We start from the raw sequence: 27,414 nt of genomic DNA on the forward strand, positions 1-27,414 counted from the left end.
GAATCTGAAGAGTTGCAGACACAAGCAGCTGGAGGGACACAAGTCCTGACACAGGCCTGTTATCATGTTCAGTGTGACCGTGTGGATCAGGGTTGCCCCTCCTGCCTCAGCATTAACCCCATAAACATGGTTCTGTAGAAATGCATCATGGGGTTTGTGGTTCCCTGGTTACATACAGGGGCTTGTAAGGAAAGGTCGACACCCGTGTGGCCAGTTTCTGGGAATTGTGATGATTGTTAACGCCTCACGTTCTCATTAAATTTTTTCTATTGAGAAACCTCTTTTTCTTTCCCATTAATTCATTCTGTAATTGATACCAGGAACCACGGAGGGGCCTCCAGAGAGCCCTCAGCTCATTCCTCTCCTCTCCCCTCCTATGAGACTTCGTTTCGCGTTATCCCGCGCTCGGTTTAGCACCGGAGGGTCCGGAGAGGTGGCTGACGACCCGAGGCAGGTGTTCCCGAGCTAGGGTTGCACGCTGACCCGCGGCCCGTCGGACGTGCGCGCAAAGCTCCTGCCACACGCGCTAGATGTGCGTGGCCAGCGTTTCGGGTCACATGACCTCGCGCTGACCAGTAAGGCGGTGTTGGGCGGGGGCACGCGTGATCAGAAATAGCAGGTAGAGGGGTGGACGGAGCTGGGATTTCGCACCACGTGAGGCTGCGTGAGGGTTTGTCTGCACGTGTATCGCACAATGAAGGCGCGCGAGCCACGTTGGCACGTGTGCCGGGTACTGCTGGCATTCCCACGTTGCCTTTCAAAGTGGGGCAGACCAGCCAGCTGTTTCTTGTTATTGGATGGACACTGCAGTGTGTGTGTGTGTGTGTGTGTGTGTGTGTGTGTGTGTGTGTGTGTGTGTGTGTGTGTGTGTGCGTGCGTGCGTGCGTGCGTGCGTGCGCGAGTGCGTTCCTCTGAGTGAGAGGCATTCATTGTGGGCCATTCTTATGTGTATAAATACAGTTTGTCTCCTCTCCTGTGGTTTCTCAGTACCGCCCTTCCTATGTGACGCCCCAGCAGTACCAGGTGGCTGGTTCTCCAGGGTTCTACGCTGGATCCAGCCCAGCTGAGTATGGTACGTATGGCTACAACACGTGCTGATCTGGCTACAGCTACAACTGATCACGTTGTGTCTGTCTGTGATGATCAAAGTAATTAGAGAGCGGTTGTCGTGCAGACAATGCAGTGTCCATTTTTAATGGGTTCTCACTGTGAATAGTGACCGGCCGTGTCTGAAGCGTTAATCCTCACTGCTCCCACTTCTGTGCTCCTCACATGACCCCCTACCCCAGCAGCGCAATAACCGACCCAGTGACCCCCAGACCCAGTAACCCCCGAACCTCGTGACCCCAGAACCCTCTGTGTTTTGTGTTGCTTCCACCGCTTAGGATCACTTTCTCTAATGCTGCAAGCACACTGGCACCATGAGGTCAGATGCTGCTGTAAAGTGTTGGTGTGGTTTTATTACCGGATGAGTACACAGGTGAGAGTACAACATGTAGCCCCTCTGCTCTAGTACAGTCAGAATTACCCAGGTATTCACAGCAGTATTCACTGGATCTCCAGACATTTTGTAGACATTTGACTAAAATAGAAATAAATGTGTGTGTTTTGGGAATGTTTTGTGGACACGAGCTTTTATTTGTTATGTTTTATTTATGTTATTGTATTTTTTGTATTTTTTTTTTTTACCTCGAGTAATTTCCATATTATTTATATTACCTTGTGACCACAGACTTCACAACAGACCATCTTTATAAAAATCTGGGTCCAGTCCACTGAAGTTCAAGCCAGAGGTCACGGTGGTGAGGAGAAGAGCTTCTGAGGAGTCTGGTAGTGAGAGTCTGAGAGGACGAGACTAAAACTAAGCAGGAGTGCTCGGGCGAAGCTCGGCTAGTGTCCAGTACTCGGGGGAAGCTAGGCTAGTGTCCAGTACTCGGGCGATGCTAGGCTAGTGTCCAGTACTCGGGCGAAGCTAGGCTAGTGTCCAGTACTCGGGCGATGCTAGGCTAGTGTCCAGTACTCGGGCGAAGCTAGGCTAGTGTCCAGTACTCGGGCGAAGCTAGGCTAGTGTCCAGTACTCGGGCGATGCTAGGCTAGTGTTCAGTACTCGGGCGATGCTAGGCTAGTGTCCAGTACTCTGGCGATGCTAGGCTAGTGTCCAGTACTCGGGCGATGCTAGGCTAGTGTCCAGTACTCGGACGATGCTAGGCTAGTGTCCAGTACTCGGGCGAAGCTAGGCTAGTGTCCAGTACTCGGGCGAAGCTAGGCTAGTGTCCAGTACTCGGGCGATGCTAGGCTAGTGTCCAGTACTCGGGCGATGCTAGGCTAGTGTCCAGTACTCGGGCGATGCTAGGCTAGCGTCCAGTACTGTGAGCCTAATGAAGACCTGGAGACCTGCTGGCTGTGCTCTGCTGGAGATCCGTGTTGGCGTAAGGCATGTTGAAGGTGCTGGAACAGCCGGATCCATGCAGGACTCCAGCTGCTTCTGAGCAAGGACAGATGTTTCAAGCCATTGTGCAAGCCAGCAGGAGGTGAAGCGGATCTGAAATGTAGTAAAACATCTGATTGGCTTTACGTGGTCCTAATAGTCCAATGAGGAAGTTTGATTGACGTCCTGCTGTCACAGCGTCTCCGCCCACCACGCTGGTCTAAAGGAGCTGAATATAATGGTGCAATCAGAGAGAACCACACATGCTAGCACCTACCAACGAGTATTTAGCAGATGATCGTGAAGTTCAGGCACCAGCCTGTTTTTAGGGTGCTGATGGTTTTTGAGGTTTCTGTCAGGATGAAAAAGAAAGGGAGGACTTGATGGGGAGGTTTTCTCCAACATCATCAAGGTTTGGACGCATGTTCAGGTACCATCAACAGGACAGTTGAGGACAGTGTGGGGTTGTAGAGGCATTTTGAAACCAGTTCAGGATTTTGCAGCTCACTGGTTTCAGTAAAATACGGACAATGCGTCTAAATGATCTGGCGGTGATGAGGCTGTACTAACCTCTAATATTATAGTTATTATAGAATTGTGTTGTATTGAGGTGATTAAACGAGTAAATTGATAAATGAGTCAGCCTTTAGACTGGCCATGGAAGAGATGCTAATGGAGTAAGAGGGTGTGTGTGTGTGTGTGTGTGTGTGTGTGTGTGTGTGTGTGTGTGTGTGTGTGTGTGTGTGTGTGTGTGTTCTCAGGTCTTTTGTGTAAACATGTGACTCAGCATCTGTGCTTCTCTGCCTCCCTCCTTCCATCTCCTTCCCTCTTTCTCCTTCTCCCCCCATCTCTCTCTCCTCCTTCTTCCCCCTCCCCCTCTCTCCATCTCTCTCTCCTCCTTCTTCCCCCTCCCTCTTTCTCCTTCTCCCCCCATCTCTCTCTCCTCCTTCTTCCCCCTCCCTCTTTCTCCTTCTCCCCCCATCTCTCTCTCCCCCTTCTTCCCCCTCCCCCTCTCTCCTTCTCTCTCTCTCCCTTCTTCCCCCTCCCCCTCTCTCCTTCTCTCTCTCTCCTCCTTCTTCCCCCTCCCCCTCTCTCCTTCTCTCTCTCTCCCTTCTTCCCCCTCCCCCTCTCTCCTTCTCTCTCTCTCCTCCTTCTTCCCCCTCCCCCTCTCTCCTTCTCTCTCCTTCTCTCTAATGCATCAGTCTATATGTGAGAAATTCCTACTGGCTCCTATAGGTCAGGATCTGTCTGGTTGGGTTTCAAGCGCTTACTATGATCCACACTGGCACTCGATTGCCTGTGGCCTCCTGGCCACAAGGGGGCGCTGTGACCATGTTCCTCATGGGTAAAGCCCTGTTCTTCCATGAGGATCTGGTTCAGGACAAGTTATGCCCTTTATACTGACTAAACAAATTCTGTCAAGTGGGAGTGACTTTCATACAGTTGTTGGTATGATTAGTATGCACTAACCTCATGGAAACGCCCTGTGCACACACACGCACAAGGCACACTTTCTTGCGAAGGTAGCCATGTGGGACGGGGTTATTTTTATCGTATTGCTGAGTGATTTAGCCCCCCCCCCTTGACTCCAAAACTGTCATCACGTCTTCCCTAAAGGATCAAATCACTTGTTAAAAAAAAAAAAAAAAAACACCCGCCTGCTGTCATACACACGTACAGGCACACATACGCACACACACGCACACACACACTCCCTCACAGACGAATGCCGCCCTGCCTTCATACGGTCATGACACTCGTAGGACTAGCCAGTCTTCTCCTACAGAGAAAGAGAAGCGAGAGAGAGAGGGAGAGAGGGAAAGGGTCTGAGCGCGACAGAGTCAGAAAAGTGGAAAGAGTACAACAGGTCTGTCGTTCGCTGGAGGAGCTGACAGGAGTGAGAAGAGGAGTGTTGGGAAGGAGAGAGGGAGAAGAGGAGTGTTGTGAAGGAGAGAGGGAGAAGAGGAGTGTTGTGAAGGAGAGAGGGAGAAGAGTAGTGTTGTGAAGGAGAGAGAGAGAAGAGGAGTGTTGTGAAGGAGAGAGGGAGAAGAGGAGTGTTGTGAAGGAGAGAGGGAGAAGAGGAGTGTTGGGAAGGAGAGAGAGAGAAGAGTAGTGTTGTGAAGGAGAGAGGGAGAAGAGGAGTGTTGTGAAGGAGAGAGGGAGAAGAGGAGTGTTGGGAAGGAGAGAGAGAGAAGAGGAGTGTTGGGAAGGAGAGAGGGAGAAGAGGAGTGTTGTGAAGGAGAGAGGGAGAAGAGGAGTGTTGTGAAGGAGAGAGGGAGAAGAGGAGTGTTGTGAAGGAGAGAGGGAGAAGAGGAGTGTTGTGAAGGAGAGAGGGAGAAGAGTAGTGTTGTGAAGGAGAGAGGGAGAAGAGGAGTGTTGTGAAGGAGAGAGAGAGAAGAGGAGTGTTGTGAAGGAGAGAGGGAGAAGAGGAGTGTTGTGAAGGAGAGAGGGAGAAGAGTAGTGTTGTGAAGGAGAGAGGGAGAAGAGGAGTGTTGTGAAGGAGAGAGGGAGAAGAGGAGTGTTGGGAAGGAGAGAGGGAGAAGAGGAGTGTTGGGAAGGAGAGAGGGAGAAGAGGAGTGTTGTGAAGGAGAGAGAGAGATGGGGAACAGGGAGTCCAGCAGGAGTCCCCAGGGTACGTGTGAGTGTCAGCCACCTTGTGTGAGTGAGGGGAGCTGTGACGTTTCTACTCGTTCTCCTATTACATGCTCTCCCTCCCTCTCTCTTTCTCCCTCCTTTTCTGTGATTCACATCTTAGGTTCTTGTTTGCAGTTGTGGAATTCCCTCCAAGACCCCCCACCCCTTCACTGTCTGTCTGTCGGACTGTCTCTCCTCTTGCCCCCATGTCTCACTACCCTCTCCTTCTCTGCCTGTCTTTCTGCCCCCCCCTCCTTCATTCTCCCACTCCCCCATGTTGGATTATGTCTATATTTAGCCTCCTGGCCTCCCTTATTAACAGTGCTGTCTGAGTAGTTCCAGTTATTATGTGTGTGTGAGAGACATGGAGAACCGATAGCAGGTAGTGAGGAGGTGAGAGGGTGACTGTGTGTGTGTGTGTGTGTGTGTGTGTGTGTGTGTGTGTGTGTGTGTGTGTGTGTGTGTGTGTGTGTGTGTGTGTGTGTGTGTGTGTGTGTGTGTGTGTGTGTGTGTGTGCTGACTCATACGTGAATCTTTCAGACCTTATTCATGGTCACAGAGGTTGGAACTCAACACTGAATTAATGAACTTGAAAGAATTTTGAGAGTATTTTTAATTGTTAATATTTCTATATTTCTAATCTCCATTTTGATCTTCTTTGTATGTGTGTTCCTCCTGCTCTGCTCTGTCAGTCTTTAACTGCAGTTCTCATCTTTCCGCCGTCATCGTCATAACTTCCTGCGTTCGAGGTTCTGTTGACATTTCACAAGCTGTGAAGTTTTTAAACGCAGCATTGCTTTGGCTTATGTCTCTGAATGTCTAATTGTGTCTATGTAGTTACTCATGTATGAAGGTATCTGGCGCTGTCATTGTGTCCACAAGCCTTTGTGTCTTTCTGTTAATAGCACCATCTCAAGTCAAAAGTGTGTTTGTGTCGACGCACGTGCACACGTGTGCTAACTTTCGGTTCTCAACGTGTCCCGCAGCTGGAGCGTACTACCCCGCCCAGCCCCAGTTCACGCCCTCCGTACCCACTGCACCCGTCATCATGAACCCTGCCCCCCAGCAACAGCAGGCTCCGCCCCCACAGCAACCGGCCGCCCCGACCAAACGGGAACGCAAACAGGTAACTCGCTCGCCGCCGCCTCCCGTCTCCACGGCGACAGACGCATCGCATCCTAAACGTGTCGTCTGATGCTCAGCAAAAGGTCGGACGTTACGATTCTGCAGAACCTGCCGAGTCTGGTAGGACGACGTTGGCAGGTGGTCTTGTGTAGAACGTTAGATGCTGGAGTTTTCTGTAGCTCCAGTGATGCTCTCTGTCACTTAGTTGTACCATGACTGTCACACTGAAGCGCTCCCAGTACTGACTGGACCGGTTCCACTAGAACAGCAAACGCCCAGTCAGGCCCTCTGCACAAGCACTTCCGTCTCCTGCCCTGTCTTATGCGCTAGGCTGGGCCAGTTCCACGCCACCAGCAGGTCCCGTGGCCTCCAGCAGGTCCCGTGGCCTCCAGCTTCCTGGGGCTTCACGTATGCTTCCCTCCGTCCCACCAGGATATGGAGGTGGAGGGGAGGCGGATACTGGGCTTCTCCTGTGACTTGTGTTGCCACTAATGAATGTCCTGATGGGCGCCGTCACGGGTCATGAAGTTCTGTGTGGTGGCGTAGTGGGATGTGTGTGGTGGCCAGTGTTGGGAATGTTACTTTAAAAAAGTAATATAGTTACTCACGACTTGTTCAAAAAAGTAACTGAGTTAGTAACTGAATTACTCTATAATAAAAGTAACTCGTTACCAGTGAAAGTAACTATTTGCATTACAGTTTGAATAAGGATGTTTTGAAAAAGCAGTTTTCACAGTCAGTTGAAATGAGTAGATCAGAAAGGTGTTTAACTTTCGATATTTATTGCACATCCACACACCAGTGCAGGAAAAAATCCTTTATACACTATATAAAGTGCATTTACATCTATCAAATTAAATTACATTCTCTCAACCTGAGACAACTGGTTTGTTCACAACAGAAGTAAACTTAACAATAAAACCTCTATTCTTAATTAAATAAATCAAATACCCAGTCTGGTAGACATTCAGGAACTTCAAGTATTTTCTTAAATAATGTTTATATCGCCACCTTGAAAATGCTAATTTTTCTTTGGCTTGCTCCTGACTCGCCATTTCCGCCTCTTCTCCGTTTGTGTCGTGAGTCACTGGTGTGCTTTGGCACGCGTGTAAAAACACTGGCTCTGATTGGCTACCATAACGGTGCCTTAGCCAATCGCTTACTGACTTGTTAAGTACACCGTAACACCGAGAACTGTGACCTATTGAGATCTGTTACTCCTCACTAGCCTGGGCAGTGGTCCGCTTGCATTACTGTTAGTATATCAATATATAGTAACGCACCGCTTTTAATGACCAGTAACGTCAACAGCGTTGTAACGACAGGAAAAGTAATTAATTATATTATCCCGTTACTGACAAAATGACGCTGTTATTCGCAACACTGGTGGTACAGTAGTGGGATGTGTGTGGTACAGTAGTGGGATGTGTGGTACAGTAGTGGGGTGTGTGTGTGGTGGTACAGTAGTGGGGTGTGTGGTGGTACAGTAGTGTGGTGTGTGTGTGGTGGTACAGTAGTGGGGTGTGTGTGTGGTGGTACAGTAGTGGGGTGTGTGTGTGGTGGTACAGTAGTGGGGTGTGTGTGTGGTGGTACAGTAGTGGGGTGTGTGTGTGGTGGTACAGTAGTGGGGTGTGTGGTACAGTAGTGGGGTGTGTGGTACAGTAGTGGGGTGTGCGGGTGTGTGGTACAGTAGTGGGGGGTGTGGTACAGTAGTGGGGGGTGTGGTACAGTAGTGGGGGGTGTCTGGTACAGTAGTGGGGGGTGTGTGGTACAGTAGTGGGGTGTGTGGTACAGTAGTGGGGTGTGTGTGTGTGTGTGGTGGTACAGTAGGGGTGTGTGTGTGTGTGTGGTGGTACAGTAGGGGTGTGTGTGTGTGTGTGGTGGTACAGTAGGGGTGTGTGTGTGTGTGGTGGTACAGTAGGGGTGTGTGTGTGTGTGTGGTGGTACAGTAGGGGGGTGTGTGTGTGTGTGGTGGTACAGTAGCGGGGTGTGTGTGTGTGTGGTGGTACAGTAGCGGGGTGTGTGTTTGTGTGGTGGTACAGTAGCCGGGTGTGTGTTTGTGTGGTGGTACAGTAGCCGGGTGTGTGTTTGTGTGGTGGTACAGTAGCGGGGTGTGTGTGTGGTGGTACAGTAGCGGGATGTGTGTGTGGTGGTACAGTAGCGGGATGTGTGTGTGGTGGTACAGTAGCGGGATGTGTGTGGGTGGTACAGTAGTGGGATGTGTGTGGGTGGTACAGTAGTGGGGTGTGTGTGTGGGTGGTACAGTAGTGGGGTGTGTGTGTGTGTGGTACAGTAGTGGGGTGTGTGTGTGTGTGTGGTACAGTAGTGGGGTGTGTGTGTGTGTGGTACAGTAGTGGGGTGTGTGTGTGGTGGTACAGTAGTGGGGTGTGTGTGTGGTGGTACAGTAGTGGGGTGTGTGTGTGGTGGTACAGTAGTGGGGTGTGTGTGGTGGTGGGGTGTGTGTGGTGGTGGGGTGTGTGTGTGTGGTGGGGTGTGTGGTACAGTAGTGGGGTGTGTGGTACAGTAGTGGGGTGTGTGGTACAGTAGTGGGGTGTGGGTGTGTGGTACAGTAGTGGGGTGTGGGTGTGTGGTACAGTAGTGGGGTGTGTGTGTGGTGGTACAGTAGTGGGGTGTGTGTGTGGTGGTACAGTAGTGGGGTGTGTGTGTGGTGGTACAGTAGTGGGGTGTGTGTGTGTGGTGGTACAGTAGTGGGGTGTGTGTGTGGTGGTACAGTAGTGGGGTGTGTGTGTGTGTGTGTGTGTGTGTGTGGTACAGTAGTGGGGTGTGTGTGTGGTGGTACAGTAGTGGGGTGTGTGTGTGGTGGTACAGTAGTGGGGTGTGCGTGTGTGGTGGTACAGTAGTGGGGTGTGCGTGTGTGGTGGTACAGTAGTCGGGTGTGTGTGTGTGTGGTGGTACAGTAGTGGGGTGTGTGTGTGTGGTGGTACAGTAGTGGGGTGTGTGTGTGTGGTGGTACAGTAGTGGGGTGTGTTTGTGTGGTGGTACAGTAGTGGGGTGTGTGTGTGTGGTACAGTAGTGGGGTGTGTGTGTGTGTGGTACAGTAGTGGGTGTGTGTGTGTGGTGGTACAGTAGTGGGGTGTGTGTGTGTGGTGGTACAGTAGTGGGGTGTGTGTGTGTGGTGGTACAGTAGTGGGGTGTGTGTGTGTGTGTGTGTGGTGGTACAGTAGTGGGGTGTGTGTGTGTGTGTGTGTGGTGGTACAGTAGTGGGGTGTGCTGCCTTGTGTCTTTTGTCTGCTTTTTCAACATAAATCCCTTTGTAACTAATATAATCATCTCTATGGTCATTTGTTGCACTGATGCTGTAAAAACAGTGCTGCTTGAATTGAGGTGGTCTTGAATATTTAATTTGATTTGTAGGTGGGTCGCAGGATTATTTGTAGGATTAATTCGTTGGATTATTATTGACAATATCCAGTAACTGAAATAATTTTAAGGACATTTTCTAAGTAGTAATGCAACATTACTGGTTGGGTTTGTGAACTTTGACCCTCTGGCGTGAACCTGTTTCCCCTCGCTGCACTGATACTGATATACACGCGCGCATCTCTCTCTCTCTCTCTCTCTCTCTCTCTCTCTCTCTCTCTCTCTCTCTCTCTCTCTCAGACTGGTACTGGGTTGGTTTGTGCGAACTGCATTCTTTCTGATATGCTAGATTCCTCTTTTCTATTGCGAAGGTTGCTGGGTGTTTTGCTGAAATGATAAAATAATGCATCTATAGAACGTGACCAGCAATTTCATGTTATTTGGAACAGGACGTCTAATTATGTCCAGGCCTCTGTCTTTAGGAGATTTTGGTTTGGTAGTTTTTGTCATGGTGATAAAACCGTGTCAGTAATACTTCAAAAATGTGTCTGTCAATATGTTGTCTCTGAAAAGTGTTATTTAAAGTATGCTTAACGTGTGTGTGTGTGTGTGGGTGTGTGTGTGTGTGTGTTGGTTAGATCAAGAGTGCACGTTTCTGGCGTTTGTAATGGTGTGTGTTGGTTAGATCAATGTTTCTGATGGTTGTAATGGTGTGTGTTGGTTAGATCAACGTTTCTGACGTTTGTAATGGTGTGTGTTGGTTAGATCAACGTTTCTGGCGTTTGTAATGGTGTGTGTTGGTTAGATCAATGTTTCTGACGGTTGTAATGGTGTGTGTTGGTTAGATCAACGTTTCTGACGTTTGTAATGGTGTGTGTTGGTTAGATCAACGTTTCTGACGTTTGTAATGGTGTGTGTTGGTTAGATCAACGTTTCTGACGTTTGTAATGGTGTGTGTTGGTTAGATCAACGTTTCTGGCGTTTGTAATGGTGTGTGTTGGTTAGATCAACGTTTCTGACGTTTGTAATGGTGTGTGTTGGTTAGATCAACGTTTCTGACGTTTGTAATGGTGTGTGTTGGTTAGATCAACGTTTCTGACGTTTGTAATGGTGTGTGTTGGTTAGATCAACGTTTCTGGCGTTTGTAATGGTGTGTGTTCTGGGTAGTGGTGAGCAGCACTGATATTGTGTTGCAGTGGTATTTTGCAATTGCTCTGCAGCAATGTGGCTGTGCAGTCCTGGGTTTTACCCACTGTGGTAAAAAGTGTGTGTGTGTGTGTGTGTGTGTGTGTGTGTGTGTGTGTGTGTGTGTGTGTGTGTGTGTGTGTGTGTTTAGTGAAGGGGTGGGGGAGTGAAGGACAAGTCAGCACAGTTCTGCTGCTCCACGTGGCTCTGACACCCCCCCAACCCAACCCCTCCCCCCAAACGTTTCTGTTCCAGAGGAGAAAATTCACTCCCCTTATTCACTCCCTCACTCTCTCTGCCTTCACGCCCCTTATCTGTCTCAGTTGTTGCAGGCTTCGTGGCACCTCACTCTTTAGAGATACACATAAAACTTACTGACACAAAAGACCTGAGTAGAGCTACTTGGACATTATTTCCCTTCTCTGCCTGTGTGTCTCCCCCTCCCTCCCCACTCTGCTAGCCTAGTGTGTGTGTGTGTGTGTGTGTGTGTGTGTGCTTGCTGTTTGGTGGGTGGGTGCACATTCCAATACACTCATTTCACAAGGCCTCTAGCAGGCTCCCTCTCTCTCTCCCTCCCTCTTTCTCCCTCCCTCTCTCTCTCCCCCTCTCTCTCTCTCTCTCTGGCTCCCCCTCCTTCTCTCTCTCTCGTCCTCTTCACTTCTCCGTACGTGTGTTCGTGTGAGTGCTGGGAGGCCCAGCCCACAGTGTGAGTGCGCTGCCCAGCGGAGAGGAGCAGAGCTGGGTCAGGTCTGAACTCCGGCCCCAGGACGGCACGGGCCTGCTGGCCTTTAGCTGGCCGCCGCGCGCGCAGGTAGGAAATGTGCCGTGTCATTCCTCTTCTGCTGACGACGCGCAACACTGTTGACGCGCACACGCGCACACACACACACACACACACACACACACACACGTCTGAGGGGAGAGGCTGTTGAGAGCGTGTGTAAACTTCATCGCAGAAAACTTTTTCACGCACTCTGGTTAGGCAAGATGGACGAACAGTCGGCATTTTTCAGCATGTGTTGTGAGAGGATTTGCATTTTTTGGTGTTTTCTGGAGTTTTTTTGACAGGAATTTTTTATTTTTTTGGTGAGACTGAGTAAGGTCTTGGGGAGTGTGTGTACGTGTTTGCGCCAGTGAAAGTCATATTTGTGGTATGTTTCTGGGTGTTGGAATGTATGAATGCACAAACTCATTCTGTAACTTTTCAAGCTTGTCTCTCTCTCTCTCTCTCTCTCTCTCTCTCTGTGTGCAAGCTGCTTTTGGACTTCTTCCTTCTTATCCTGAAAACCTGATCCCTTTCTTTTCCTCTCCCTCCTCTCTCTCCTACTAATCCCTCACTCTTTGTTTCCCTCCATCCATAGATAAGGATTCGAGACCCTAATCAGGGGGGGCGTGACATCACGGAGGAGATCATGTCCGGGGGTCACACTGCCTCTACGCCCCCACAGGTACCACTGGAGTGTACCGGTGTTGGGACCGGTAGAACACCGCTCTCTCAGGCACACACCTCATTCTGAACCGGGCTGAACCAAGGCTACTGTTTCATACGCTTCTGCCTTCTCCTTGCTTTCTGGTTGCTCAAAAAAGATTTCTATTTTGGCACACCCATCTATGCCTGTTGAGCTCTCTCTTACCACACACACACACACACACACACACACACACACACACACGGCCTTACTCTTCTCTTTTCCTCCTCTTCCTCAGGTGGCAGAGGTCGGAGTCTTGTCCCAGTCTAACGGCGAGAACGCCACCCCCCCCGGCCATGGCAGTCAGGATGGGTAAGTTGGTGTGAGTCCTCGTGTGGGGGTGATGGGAAAGTCCAGCTGCTGGAGACATGTCAGCCAGACCTCTGTGAATGTTGATGTCTGCTGTTCTTCCGTTTGCATTTCTGTTTGCTTTTTCGCATTTCTCTCCTTCCTTTCTTGCTTTGTGTTTCATGTTACTTTTTAAAAACACTGTGTTCTCTCTCTGTCCCTGTTTCTCTGTAGAAGAGAGGGTGAAGCCGGTAGTGTCTCTGGAGTTCCCCATTCCTCCTGGAGAAAGTCCTGTACCTGATGCTCCGCCCACCCCTCCCCCCACCAGTCCAATCAGTGATGTGGCCGACGCCACGCCCCCTGGCCCCGTGACCGGCCACGTGATCACCGGCACCGTGGAGATGGTTGCTCCACAGCCTAAAGACGTGATAAAACAGGACGTGAATTCGCTGCCAGTAACGATCCCCTCCAGCACTAACGGCTCGGTGTCCTCCAAAGAGACAGGGGAGGGGCCTGTAGCGCCGCGCCTCCCTGGCTCCGCCCCACAGGCGGAGTCTCCCATAGCGCAGCCGGAGGAGCTGCAGCTGCTGAACGGCGTCACGGCGACTGAAGTGGGAAAGGGCGTGGCCCCCGAGCCCCCCATCGACAGGGACGTCAGCCCCCTCGCTGAGCCTGAGGTTACCAAGGAAGCGCCCCCTGTTGCCGAGAAAATCTCTGCTAGGACTATCAAAGCCGCTACACCCCATGGCAACGACTCCCCTGTTCAGGTTGTCAAGGAGACGCCGGTACCGGTTGTGGAAGAGTCTAACGTTCTGGGTGTCAAAGATCCTCCCACTTTAGTAGTTAAGGAGACGTGTGTACCACTTGTCAAGGAGACTCCCGGTGTAGTTGTTAAGGAGATTGACACTTTTCTGAAGGAAACTCCACCTGTGGTTGCCAAGGAAATCTCTGCACCAGTCACAAAGGAGACCTCTACACCAGTTGCCAAGGAGACCTCAGCACCTGTTATCAAGGAAACTCCCGATCTCAAAGAAACTCCTGTTGTAAAGGAGATGCTTCCTCCGGTTGCTAAGCAAACCAGTGAACCTGTTGTTAAAGCAACTCCTGCCCCTGTTGTCAAGGAGCTTTGTCCTGTTGCTAAGGAGACCCCCGAACCAGTTGTCAAGGAAACCCCTGCCCCCTCAGAAGCTTTGAGCGAGGCCTCTACAACCACAGAGGAACAGGCAGATACACCCCAACCACACACAACTGCCCTGGAGAGTACTATGCAAGGTATGTGTGCGTGTGTGTGTGTGTGTGTGTGTGTGTGCGTATAAAGTAAGCATGCTTTAGGTACCTATATGTTGAACCTATAGCAGTGCAGTGGCGGCCAGCCGTGTGTTTGGGCCTGTCCTGTCTCTGTGGGCGTGATGTCCCAGTGTGCTCTAGTAATGAGCCGTCGCCCGCAGGACCAAGGCCCATATTTACTTTATCAGCTTTAAGTTATTTATATTTTTCAATTGTTTTAAGCTTTATTTAAGAGCTATAAATACAATAATAAAAGATGAGGCTTCTTTTCCCAGGTGTTTCTGAGGAGTGACGTGTGTGTGTGTGTGTGTGTGTGTGTGCGCACGCACGCCTACATATGTGTGTGCGCGTGTGTGTACGTTCACGTGTGTGTGTGTGTGTGTGTGTGTGTGCACGCCTACATATGTGTGTGTACGTTCACGTGTGTGTGTGTGTGTGAGTGCATGCGCCTGCCTGTGGTGTCCTTTGCTGTGGCATTACCGGTCTCAGTGAGGGTTCATGTCCGCCCTTTCACCTGCGTTCTGCAGCTGTTTCTGTGCCAAAGAAGAAGAGGAAGATGAAGGATCTGAACAAGAAGGAGGCAGGCGATGTCCTCGATGCCTTTAAAGAGGTGGGCGGCGTCATGCCTGCGTTTCAACACTTCCATCTGAAATATGAAGCCTGCAGATGTTTTATTTATACTGGTGCATTTTCTTCTGGTGGGCTGGTTGTGTGTGTGTGATTATCGTACTGCAGGTAAAAGGGAACACACACGTGTTCTCCTTCCTGGTGTGTTGTGGACTTATTTTGTGATGACAAGCAAAAATAAAACACGCTATAATTGTTTATAGGGCTTATAAATCAACATTATGGTAACAATATTATACAGTTATAGGAAACGTTTCCTGCTTTACCCAGACAGCTAAGATTTCATCACGTTGTAATGTATTAAATATGTCTCCTCTCCTGCCTGGTCTTTTTTAACCATTAAACTATTAACACTGCCAACAACAGCATATTAGTCCAAGTTGGTCAAGCAACTTAGGGATGGAACATTGGTATTGCTGATAATAATAATAATAATAATAGATTTTATTTGTAACACACTTTTCATTTTATAAACTCTCAAAGTGATGGATGGGCAAGGCATGTTTTAAAACAACCCCATGAATATTCATGAACCAGCACCTTCGCAGTGGGTGGAGCATAATTCTTATTGGTGCGTGGGAATCGGAGTTATGTATTAAAACTTGACACACCGAAAAGAAGAACCTGAAATCTGATTTTCAGTGAGAGATCATTCAGTTAAGTGTAGCCAGAAGTGTAAAACCAAGATCATATTAGACGGTGTCCAGAGTTTCCCTTGATCGTGCTGCGTTAATATCGAGGCACTTAGGGAGGTTCACCTTTGCCTATAGACATCTGTGTAGGCATTGGCTTTGACCCAGGGTTGACCTTCTCCCTCCTCCCCTCTGAACTAGCCATCGCCCCCACAGCCAGAAGCCACGCCCCCAGCAAAGGCGGAGCGAGAAGACCCCGCCCCAGTGGCTCAGACTCCCGTAGAGGAAGTGGACGAGACGTGGGAAGAGAAAGAAGACAAACTTGATGCTGAAAACATCCAACCACAGAGCCCCACACAAGCCACGCCCACAGAGCAGAAATACCAGTACAAAGAGGGTAGGAGGGAAAAAAGAACGTTGCATTTAGTCGTATGAGGAAAAATACGTTTTACAATAATTACAAAGCAGGAATGTTTGATACTCTCCTGCCACATGATACGCGAGTTGGCTAATTCTAGATGATGCTGTCGGGGAGATTATTTCCTGGTTTCAGTGCCATAAAAATATACTTCTCAACATGCAAAAGTTGCCAATTTAAATTCATTAAATGTGAAGTGTTAATAATGATGTCACATTATTAAGTAAGAGAATGTTTGCAGTGTGTGTGTAGCGTGCGACCGAGCCTGTCCTGATCCCCACAGAGCAGTGGAAGCCCCTCAACCCAGAGGAGAAAAAGAAATACGACCGAGAGTTCCTGCTGGGGTTCCAGTTCATCAGTGCCAGCATGAACAAACCAGAGGGGCTGCCACACATCAGCGATGTGGTCCTGGATAAGGTACACACACACACACACACTATGGCCAGAAGTATGTGGACATCTCTCTACCGATTGAGTTCAGATGTTTCAGACTCACTCTCACAGATACGCTGGTAAAATATCAGCGTCACTGGATCCACCCAGTAATTGGAACTGGAAGCGTCTGAGCACCAACGGGTCAGTCTCGAACCTGCAGAGCCGGATAACTCCGGGAGCCAAACTCGAGCGCTGAGGTGCGTAGCGAGTAGAGATGGTCTGTTGTCGGTTGCATCACTCACTCCAGCGCTCCACACCGCCCCCAGAAACGGCGTCGGTGCCAGAGTCGTGTGGAGAGCTTCGTGAGACGGCTCGCCGGGGCCGAGCGGCTCCACACAAGCCCAAGATCACTAAGTGTGGTGCCAGGCGTGGGTTGGAGCGGTGTCACTGCAGCAGTGGAAACGTGTTCTCCGGAGTGGTACATCTCGCAGCCCAGTCTGATGGACGTCTCCGGGTTTGAGGGACACCAGGAGAACGCTACCTAGCAGAAGCCGCAGTCCCTCTAGTGTGGTGGAGTAATTATGGTCTGGAGGTGTTCTCCAGGGTTTGGACCGGGCCCCTTAGTTTCATCCTAATAACATAACTTGGATGTCCTGTCCACCAAGGTCATACACGTGTGAAGGTCAGGTGTGCGCATACGTTTGCTAACGTGTCCTTGGTCTGTGAGTGTCCCGGTCAAACCCTGGTGTTGGTGTTCTGCCTAGGCCAATAAGACGCCTCTGCGAGTTCTGGACCCCAGCCGGCTGCCGGGGATGAACTGCGGGCCAGACTTCACACCCTCCTTCGCCAACCTGGGCAGGCAGCCTGTGGGCGGCCGCGGCCCGGTCAGTGTCTCCTACAAGCCCCGCCCACACACATCCCACATGCATGCTGATTGGACAAACCAAGTGGCTCTCAGTCTCATCTATCTACGTCTCTGAACTATATATATTGTGTGTGTGTGTGTGTGTGTGTTCATATCTACCCCCCCCACCTCCCTCTCTAGCCGGTGGGTATGGGTGGCCCACGACGTTCTGGCCAGGGTCCCCGTAAGGAGCCTCGCAAGATCATCGCCAGCGTGTCCCTGAGCGACGACGTGCAGCTGAACCGGGCGGAGAAGGCGTGGCGGCCGGGCGGGAGGCGGGGCTCGCGCTCCGAGGAGGACGACCAGGAGGCGCTGAAGACCCAGGAGCTGTTCCGCAGGGTCCGCAGCGTCCTGAACAAGCTCACGCCACAGATGTTCCAGCCGCTGATGAAGCAGGTGACGGAGCTGACCATCGACACGGAGGAGCGGCTCAAGGGTGTCATCGACCTCATCTTCGAGAAGGCCATCTCAGAGCCCAACTTCTCCGTCGCCTACGCCAACATGTGCCGATGCCTGATGGGGGTGAGTGGGGAAGAGTGTGGATTCACACGCATTCTGGGGGGGGGGGGTCGTACAGGTGGGTGTGTGTGTGTGTGTGTGTGTGTGTGTGTGTGTGTGTGTGTGTGTGTGTGTGTGTGTGTACTGTGATATTGGTGTAGGTGTATGAGTCTCTTGAATAATTGCATAAAAGCATCAGAGTCCTGCTATGACTCTGTTCTCTGTGTAGGTGGACTTTTGTAATCTCTCTCTCTGTCTGTCTCTCTCTCTCTCTCTCTCTCTCTCTGTCTCTGTCTGTCTCTCTCTCTCTCTCCAGCTGAAAGTGCCTACTTCCGATAAACCAGGAGTGACAGTGAATTTCAGGAAGTTGCTGTTGAATCGCTGTCAGAAGGAGTTTGAGAAGGACAAAGATGATGATGAGACTTTTGAAGCTAAACAACAGGAGCTGGACGCTGCAACTGTTGTAGGAATACACACACACACACGTATACACACACACACACACACACACGTACATACGTATACACACTCACACACTAATGTACACACGCACGCACGCACACATACACACACACACATGCATACACACACACACACACACACACAGCTTATGCCACAGAAACACCATAGGCCATGATTTTCAAAGGGTTCAGATCACTGTACTGTTCACATTACATGACGTTCTTGCAATCGGGAATCTTGAAGTTTGAACACTACATGATTTATTGGTGACAGGAAATCACAAAGTCAGATTTATTTATATACGGTAGTACATTTTACAACACATGTTGTCACAAAGCATCTTTACAATCGTATGGGTCCAGACCCCTAATGAGCAAGCCAGAGGAAAAAGTCCCTAAGATGGTGGGGATTAGGAAGAAACCTCGGGACGACCAGCAACAGAATCACCATAACCAAGAATCACACACAAAAGACCTTTCACCATCCGACGACTGTGTGGTCCGCAAACCACATTTGATCTGGTCTCCAAACTACAGACAACAGTGTTATACGTATAGGTGTAACATCAGTGTTATACGTATAGGTGTAACATCAGTGTAGAATAAGAGTGAGTGTAATGCGTCTTGGTGCTCTAGCGCTCCTCGGCGTCTCCCCTCACTCTGTTTCTCGTGTTCTCATTGGCCGTAGCTCAGCGCTCACTGCCGCTCATATCCTGGACACAACACTTCTCACACTGCAGGATGTGGTCTCGTCCAGGTCCAGATAGTTCGCATGCTAGATATATTTCAGGACTCTGTGCGCCTCTCGGATTGCATCTGAGCAACTCGCACGTAGCGACCCAGAGCCGATTTGTCGTGAAGCCCAGATCGACTGTGACCGGAGTTTGTACTCTATAACCTCAGAAACCTGCCGCTGAGCAGACGATCAGGACTGAAGTCGTGTTATCGTGAAAACACTGCGTGTTTTGTATGTCCATCGTCAGTAAATAGAACTTTACTAAACGTCTTACTTAAAATGAAGACATAAACCGAGTAGCATCTTTAGAACCTGGCACGCACACTACACACATCCCCTCTTCGCTATATAACAGGGGTACTCAACTGGCGGACCGCGGTCCGGATCCGGACCCGAACGCAGTCCTGTCCGGACCCAATCTCATTCCTGATTAACTGGATACGGACCAAAACAAAACCGTAACATTTATTTCAGGGCTATTGAAAAAACACTCCGTCACGAGTGTTATGTTTGCCACCCCCCGCCCCGGGCTACAAGCCTGGTTGACGCTTCGCGAGCGGCGCGAGGGTACGCGCGGCGAAAATAACGTAATCGCTTAGGCTCCGCGCTGTCGGTTCGCGAGGTCGTGCACCTGTAACTTCGCGCGCGCCGCGCTTCAGCGCAATGAACAAAGTCACGTTTTCAGGGTTCATACACCTTTACAAGGTGGAATTCAAGCACTTGTACGTCACTTTCAAGGTCCATTTCAATATTTCCCAGCATGTTAAACATAATTAAGTTAAATATTTATACATATACTCGAAATAATTCGCTTTTTATCACATTATTTAATGGTTGTTTATTTTAAAAACGCCCAATCTTCACGTCTTCACGTTCTCATGTTTCGTCCTGGAATTACAAGAGGCTCGTATTTGTTAACCTAATACAAGAGAACTATTCAGTCAGACAGATATTTGTTGTGAAACCAAGTAGTTACAATTTCAAGCATTTTAAAGTACTTTAACCTAAATTCCAGCACTTTTCAAACCTGAAACACATAGCAACATTAAAATTGGTCAGGTAAATGTTCATTGTTTTGAGGGGTGTATCGTTTCGGACAAAACACCACAACACCCCTCAGCCCCCCCCCCCCCCCCCCCCCCCCCCCCCCCCGCCCCCGGACCTCAGGTCACAGGTATCTGCCAAAATTGGACCGCGGACAAATTTAGTTGAGTACGCCTGCTATATAAGAAGTCACTGCTCAGCGTCTGACCACACTTCCTGTTTTCTGTCTCCGCCCAGGAAGAGGAAAGGCAGAGGCTGAAGGAGGAGCTGGACGAGGCTAAGGACAAGGCGCGTCGCCGTTCCCTCGGCAACATCAAGTTCATCGGGGAGCTCTTCAAGCTGAAGATGCTGACGGAGCCCATCATGCACGACTGCGTGGTGAAGCTCTTGAAGAACCACGACGAGGAGAGCCTGGAGTGCCTGTGCCGCCTGCTCTCCACCATCGGCAAGGACCTGGACTTCGAGAAGGCCAAGGTAGCCTCGGTAGTTACACGCACACACCATTACATTCCGCTTGAGGTGCACGACTGGCCTCCAGGCTCATGACACGTTTCAGGTTCTGCTCGAAGTTCACCACACCCAGGTCGTAATGAGCAGGGAGTCATGATCCAGTTAGACTGGATACGTACAGGGTTTTATCATGTTTCTGTTTGTTGTTAGGACAGAATGCTTTAAACAGGCGTTTCTTTTAGTATCGTGCTTTTTAATATGTGTTCTATGAACTTTGAATTTTTCATGGTTAACCACGGTATAGCATTAATTCAGGTTTAATGTTTGCAGGTTATTTGTTGTGTGTTTTGTCTGGAGTTCCAGAATGATGGTAAACTGCTAATCCATCATCCGTAATCTCATCCTTCCTGTCCATCTCTGTCCAGCCACGAATGGATCAGTATTTCAACCAGATGGAGAAGATCATTAAGGAGAGGAAGACTTCGTCCAGAATCCGTTTCATGCTGCAGGACGTCATCGACCTACGTCGGGTAATCGGCTCTGCCAGCCAGCACCCCCCCCCCGCCTCCCGTTGTTCCACAGTCGGCCACGCCCCCTGAGTGAGGGATGTAGGCGGAGCCTCCTGGACAACCCCAGCCTGGGTGGAGTTAGCAGGGGCCAATCGCAGTTCGGCTCCTTAATGCAGGGCGGCTCCTTAAATGGAGCCGCTCCATGTCATAGGCTGATACGTCTGTCCGTGGAGTTAGAGGGGGCGGGAGAGTGAGTGTGGTAATGTCCTCGTGGGAGGAGGGAGACTAGGGTGGTGTTTGCAGTCCTGCTGTGTTTGCTTTATCATTGCCAAAGACCTTACCCTGTTTGGCCAGTCCAGATAGTGTCCGTGTGCGCGGGTGTGTGTGCTTTGATCTGCTGCACATACACACTCGCCCACACACACGCCCATACCTTACTGGAAACAGCCAAAGTTTTGTTTCTGTGGAATAGGGAGAGAACGTGCTGTTTGTGTTTGTGTTTGTGTGTGTGTGTGTGTGTGTGTGTGTGTGTGTGTGTGTGTGTGTGTGTGTGTGTGTGTGTGTGTGTGTGTGTGTGTGTGTGTGACCATGCGTGTGCTGACCTGCTGATCTCGTCGTCCTTTGATCGTGATTGCTTATTTGCTCTGTCCCCTCTGTCCTCCTCCCCTCTAGTGCTCACTCTCTCTCACCCTGTCCCCTCTGTCCTCCTCCCCTCTAGTGCTCACTCTCTCTCACCCTGTCCCCTCTGTCCTCCTCCCCTCTAGTGCTCACACTCTCACCATGTCCCCTCTGTCCTCTGTCCTCCTCCCCTCTAGTGCTCACTCTCTCTCACCCTGTCCCCTCTGTCCTCCTCCCCAGTAGTGCTCACACACTCTCACCCTGTCCCCTCTGTCCTCCTCCTCACCTCTAGTGCTCACACACTCTCACCCTGTCCCCTCTGTCCTCCTCCTCCCCTCTAGTGCTCACACTCTCACCCTGTCCCCTCTGTCCTCCTCCCCAGTAGTGCTCACACACTCTCACCCTGTCCCCTCTGTCCTCTGTCCTCCTCACCTCTAGTGCTCACTCTCTCTCACCCTGTCCCCTCTGTCCCCTTCAGAATACCTGGGTTCCCAGGCGTGGGGACCAGGGTCCTAAGACAATCGAGCAGATCCATAAGGACGCTGAGATGGAAGAACACAGAGAGCATATTAAAGTCCAGCAGCAGCTCCTCTCTAAGAAGGAGCCCCGCGGGGGCGTGGGTCTGGGCCCCCGCACCGGACCACATACGCCAGGCTCCCGCGGCAACCAGGCCCCCGATGAGGGTTGGAACACCGTCCCTATTTCCACCAAGACTCGACCCATTGACACCACTCGCCTCAGCAAGATCACCAAGGTACAGTCACTACAATCAGAACCTGCCTTAACTAGATCACTAATGTACAGTCACTACAATCAGAACCTGCCTTAACTAGATCACCAAGGTACAGTCACTACAATCAGAACCTGCCTTAACTAGATCACCAAGGTACAGTCACTACAATCAGAACCTGCCTTAACTAGATCACCAATGTACAGTCACTACAATCAGAACCTGCCTCAGTAAGATCACCAAGGTACAGTCACTACAATCAGAACCTGCCTTAACTAGATCACCAAGGTACCACACTACAATCAGAACCTGCCTTAACTAGATCACCAAGGTACCACACTACAATCAGAACCTGCCTTAACTAGATCACCAAGGTACAGTCACTACAATCAAAACCTGCCTTAACTAGATCACCAAGGTACAGTCACTACAATCAGAACCTGCCTTAACTAGATCACCAAGGTACAACACTACAATCAGAACCTGCCTTAACTACATCACCAAGGTACAACACTACAATCAGAACCTGCCTTAACTAGATCACCAAGGTACAGTCACTACAATCAGAACCTGCCTTAACTAGATCACCAAGGTACAGTCACTACAATCAGAACCTGCCTTAACTAGATCACCAAGGTACAACACTACAATCAGAACCTGCCTTAACTAGATCACCAAGGTACAACACTACAATCAGAACCTGTCTTAACTAGATCACCAAGGTACAGTCACTACAATCAGAACCTGTCTTAACTAGATCACCAAGGTACAGTCACTACAATCAGAACCTGCATTAACTAGATCACCAAGGTACAGTCACTACAATCAGAACCTGCATTAACTAGATCACCAAGGTACAGTCACTACAATCAGAACCTGCCTTAACTAGATCACCAAGGTACAACACTACAATCAGAACCTGCCTTAACTACATCACCAATGTACAATCCAAGGTTTTGATGGTCAGAATCTGCCTTCTGACTGGATCACCGTACTCTTGTGCCCTGAGGCACAGTCAGTAATCAAACCAATATCCTAATCCACAGCAAAATCACCAAAAAAAAAAATCTTGTAGCTCACCAAGGTACAAGCAGTAGTCTAAGAATCTGTACTGTCCAAGGTAGTGTGATCCGATTTGCTGAGGCATCCTTTTAAGGGATTTGACCAGTATCTGTATATGACTGTGTGTATGAATGTGTGTGTATGAATGTGAGTGTACAGTTTGAATCCACCAATACGTGTATAATCCAGTATGAATCCACCAACAAAGTTCATGGCTTTTTTTATTTTCCAGCCAGGAGCGTTAGACTTCAGCAACCAGCTTCTTGCCCCGGGGGGTAAAGGAACATGGGGCAGCTGGGGTAAAGGAAGCAGTGGTGGTTCTGGAGCCAAACCCAGTGACCCTGGTGAGCTGCACACATGTCTTTGTCTGTGTTCTCTTTATTCTAGTGATGGTTGTTGATGCACAATCATCACTCCAGACGCAGTTCCAGTGATTATGCAGTTTGGTGCACTACTTTGAAATGCACATATATCCATTAAACCTCTGCAGCCCCTGCACAACGACTTCAAACATTTAAACGTCAGTTGCATTTGTCAAGTGGTGTCCGTGTTCATTGTTGACGGAGGTCTTTCTACACATCTGTTTCTCCAGAGTCCGGCCGACCCAGCACCTTGAACCGCTTCTCTGCTCTTCAGCAGCCGCCATCCTCCTCTTCCTCCTCCAGCCTGGATGCAGACAGGAGAGTGCCTCAAAGGTCTGTGCCCCGCTGTGTCTGTGCCCCGCTGTGTCTGTGCCCCGCTGTGTCTGTGCCTCGCTGTGTCTGTGCCTCGCTGTGTCTGTGCCTCGCTGTGTCTGTGCCTCGCTGTGTCTGTGCCTCGCTGCGTCTGTGCCTCGCTGCGTCTGTGCCTTGCTGCGTCTGTGCCTCGCTGTGTCCGTGCCTCGCTGTGTCCGTGCCTCGCTGTGTCCGTGCCTCGCTGCGTCTGTGCCTCGCTGCGTCTGTGCCTCGCTGCGTCTGTGCCTCGCTGCGTCTGTGCCTCGCTGCGTCCGTGCCTCGCTGCGTCCGTGCCTCGCTGCGTCCGTGCCTCGCTGCGTCCGTGCCTCGCTGCGTCCGTGCCTCGCTGCGTCCGTGCCTCGCTGCGTCCGTGCCTCGCTGCGTCCGTGCCTCGCTGCGTCCGTGCCTCGCTGTGTCCGTACCTCGCTGTGTCCGTACCTCGCTGTGTCCGTACCTCGCTGTGTCTGTACCTCGCTGTGTCTGTACCTCGCTGTGTCTGTACCTCGCTGTGTCTGTACCTCGCTGTGTCTGTACCTCGCTGTGTCTGTACCTCACTGTGTCTGTACCTCACTGTGTCTGTACCCTTCAGACGATAGTTGGTTTTGTTCACTGCTGCTTCACTGTGACTGTGTTCACTCCACTGTTTAAAGATCTGTATGTTCAGTCTCGGCTAGGTATTTTTTTTATTTATTTGACGTTCTCTCTCTCTCTCTCTCTCTCTCTCTCTCTCTCTCTCTCTCTCTCTCTCTCTCTCTCTCTCTCTCTCTCTGCCCATCTCTCACACGCAGGAACAGCTCTAGCCGGGAGCGCGGTTTCGAGCGCGTGGGCGGCGGCGAGCGCTCGGATCGTCGAGACGAGCGTGTGGCCGACCGTAGCCGCGCCCTCGCGGGCAAACGTAGCTTCAGCCGCGAGGCGGAGGATCGCGGTCCCACCGAGGCGGTGCGGCGTGTGGCCAGCATGACCGACGAGCGGGACCGGGCCATCCGCGAGCGAGCCCCCAGCAAGGAGACAGGTGAGCAGGACACTCGCCATGAACACAGGGCGCTGGGGGAGGGAGTAGGACCCTCACACCTCAAACTCTACGGTGCCTTTGGAAACACAGGTTTCTTTCTTGCCACCTTCTGAAGTTGAAAGGCTGCCATTTTGTTTGGAGTAACTTGACTTCAGGATACATTGTAAGAGTCTAAGAACAGTGCTACACAGTGTCCAACAAGATCATCTAAAGTACTGATCAATCAGGGCGGGGCTTATCCTCACGCTGCAATGATAGCTCTGTTCAGCCACGCCTATTTAAGAACACGACTCTTCCGAATTTTGTCTTTCCATTTCCTGCTTACTTCAGCCACTACTAAAAAAACAAGAGTTTTCAATCGAATGGAATCAGTGTGGGCACATTCACAATGTTCTCCACAGTGACGGCGTCTGTCTGCCATGTCCAGCGGGACAGACGGCATGAGAAAGTCTGTGCTGATTTTGTGTGTGTGTGTGTGTGTGTGTGTGTAGTAAGGAGAGAGACTGCCTCCATGCCCCCACCAGCCCCTTCAAAACCTGCTTTGAGCACCGAGGAGCTTGAGAAGAAGTCCACTGCCATCATAGAGGAGTACCTTCACATTAACGACCTGAAGGTACACACACATGCACACACACACACACACACACACACACACACTGCTAAAGTTACACGTGAGGGGGAAAAATGAGTGCGGCATGAATCCAACCCGCTGGGCTCCTGGTGTCTCTCCCCGTCCTGCAGGAGGCGCTGCAGTGCGTGAGTGAGCTGAACTGCGCCGCCCTGCTGGCCGTGTTCGTGCGCACGGGCGTGGAGTCCACGCTGGAGCGTAGCGCCATCACCAGGCAGCACATGGGCCTCCTCCTGCAGCAGCTGGTGAAGGCAGGAACGCTGCCCACCTCGCAGTACTACAAAGGGTACGGCCGCCTGATCCAGGATCAGCCCTGCAGTCGGCCCTGCAGTCGCCATTAGCTGCTTAACTTTGTGTGTAAACACTCATTTTCCTGTGTGTGTGTGTGTAGGTTGTTGGAGGTTCTGGAGGTGGCTGAGGACATGGCCATTGATATTCCTCACATCTGGGCGTACCTGGCCGAGCTCATCAGCCCCATGCTGCACGAGGGGGGGATTCCCATGGGGCCGCTCTTCAGGTGAGCCACGCCCTGCCACCTCAGCCAGGAGTCATACCCATACGTCTGATCATCTCGCTCGTGAATCAGGAATTTGACTCATAAAGAAAAAACAGAAACATAACTTCATGCTTAGGGTGCAGCGTGTACAATGCAGCCCATGAATTGCTGCTAGTCTTGTGTAGTTCCAAAACCGCAACTTATTTAACACTTTTTAAGTCAATGTTAAGTATACAAATCATTATGGAAGTCCAGTTTGTTTTTTTGTTTTTTTTAAAAAAGCATAACCTTTTTTTTAATTAAATGAATATCTTTATCATTTTATGAATTATACACTCACCGGCCACTTTATTAGGTACACACTGGGTTGCCTTCAGAATTGCCTTAATGTATAGATTCAACAAAGTCCTGCAAACATTCCTGAGAGAGTCCACTGTGGTCATAAAGGGATGAATGTGGTCAGCAACAATACTCAGGTAGGCTGTGGTGTTGACATGATGCTTAATTGGTACTAATGGGCTCAAAGTGTGCCAGGAAAATATCCTTCACACCATTGCACCACTACCACCAACCAGAACCGTTGATACAGGGCAGGATGGATCCATGCTTTCATGTTGTTGATGCCAAATTCTGACCCTACCATCCGAATGTCGCAGCAGAAATCGAGATTCCTCAGACCAGGCAACATCTTTCCAATATTCTGTTGTCCAATTTTGGTGAGCCTGTGTGAATTGTAGCCTCAGTTTCCTGTTCTTAGCTGAGAGGAGTGTCACCCGGTGTGGTCTTCTGCTGCTGTAGCCCATCCACCTCAAGGTTTGATGTGTTGTGCGTTCAGAGATACTTTTCTGCATGCCTCAGTTGTAACGACTGGATATTTGAGTTACTGTTGCCGTTCTATCAGCTCAAACCAGTCTGGCCATTCTCCTCTGACCTCTGGCATCAACAAGGCATTTGTGCCCACAGAACTGCTGCTCACTGGATATTTTCTCTTTTTCGGACCATTCTCTGTAAACCATAGAGATGGTTGTGTGTGAACATTTCAGTAGATAAGCAGTTCGTGAAATACCCGTCTGGCACCAACAACCATGCCATGTCCAAAGTCATTTAAATTATCTTTCTTCTCCCATTCTGATGCTCGGTTTGAACTGCAGTAGATCGTCTTGGCCATGTCTACATGTCTAAATGCATTGAGTTGCTGCCATATGATTGGCTGATTTGACATTTACGTTAATGAGCAGTTGGACAGGTGTACTTAATAAAGTGGCTGGTGAGTGTATATTATAGCTATGTGCAATTCAATTGTAATACAGTAAGTCATTTTCTGTGTTAATTGTAATGCCACAACCCCAAGTTTGACCTCTGACCCGCAGGGAAATATCTAAGCCGTTGGTTCCCATCGGTAAAGCTGGAGATCTTCTGGCCCAGGTCCTCACGCTGCTCTCTGGAGAAATGGTACGAATGTACATGAACCTGTTCCCCTCCCCTGGGGGTCCATCGTTTGTGGGGGGTGTGGCACGGGCACGAGTAGGGACTCTGTAAAGTCTTTGTCAAACTCGGCCCCCTCTAGAGCCATAAGAAGGTGGGAGCCATGTGGAGAGAGTCGGGGCTAAGCTGGAAGAGCTTCCTACCAGAGGGCGAAGACGTCAAGAAGTTTGTGACTGAAAAGGTATGATCAGTGGTTAGTCTTAACTCACCAAATCGTTTAATTATCTGAGTCTTCTTAGACCAGGACTGAACAGCCAGCACTAGGAATGGTGGTGATCG

The 27,414-nt window shown here is 50.2% G+C and overlaps 1 protein-coding gene across 3 annotated transcripts in view; it reads left to right on the forward strand.

Moving 5' to 3' along the window:
* eif4g1b (eukaryotic translation initiation factor 4 gamma, 1b) overlaps positions 1–27,414 on the forward strand; it is a 42,837-nt gene that overhangs the window by 13,027 nt on the left and 2,396 nt on the right. Inside the window, exons 8-28 of one of the 3 annotated variants that reach the window (XM_076976912.1) lie at positions 988–1,072; positions 6,049–6,188; positions 12,055–12,172; positions 12,685–13,722; positions 14,265–14,347; positions 15,198–15,393; positions 15,698–15,831; positions 16,554–16,673; positions 16,835–17,215; positions 17,508–17,654; positions 19,670–19,906; positions 20,308–20,412; positions 21,488–21,763; positions 23,034–23,145; positions 23,394–23,496; positions 24,303–24,526; positions 25,018–25,139; positions 25,268–25,440; positions 25,546–25,671; positions 27,021–27,102; positions 27,218–27,316. In XM_076976912.1, the coding sequence (XP_076833027.1) occupies positions 988–1,072; positions 6,049–6,188; positions 12,055–12,172; positions 12,685–13,722; positions 14,265–14,347; positions 15,198–15,393; positions 15,698–15,831; positions 16,554–16,673; positions 16,835–17,215; positions 17,508–17,654; positions 19,670–19,906; positions 20,308–20,412; positions 21,488–21,763; positions 23,034–23,145; positions 23,394–23,496; positions 24,303–24,526; positions 25,018–25,139; positions 25,268–25,440; positions 25,546–25,671; positions 27,021–27,102; positions 27,218–27,316 (4,101 nt within the window). Of the gene's footprint in view, positions 1–987; positions 1,073–6,048; positions 6,189–10,875; positions 11,505–11,584; positions 11,845–12,054; positions 12,173–12,400; positions 12,475–12,684; positions 13,723–14,264; positions 14,348–15,197; positions 15,394–15,697; positions 15,832–16,553; positions 16,674–16,834; positions 17,216–17,507; positions 17,655–19,669; positions 19,907–20,307; positions 20,413–21,487; positions 21,764–23,033; positions 23,146–23,393; positions 23,497–24,302; positions 24,527–25,017; positions 25,140–25,267; positions 25,441–25,545; positions 25,672–27,020; positions 27,103–27,217; positions 27,317–27,414 lie in introns of those variants that run through there. The other 2 variants (XM_076976910.1, XM_076976911.1) reach the window with 2 other exon arrangements.

The sequence above is a fragment of the Brachyhypopomus gauderio genome, chromosome 16 (assembly GCF_052324685.1).
Source record: "Brachyhypopomus gauderio isolate BG-103 chromosome 16, BGAUD_0.2, whole genome shotgun sequence".
Lineage (NCBI taxonomy): Eukaryota > Metazoa > Chordata > Actinopteri > Gymnotiformes > Hypopomidae > Brachyhypopomus > Brachyhypopomus gauderio.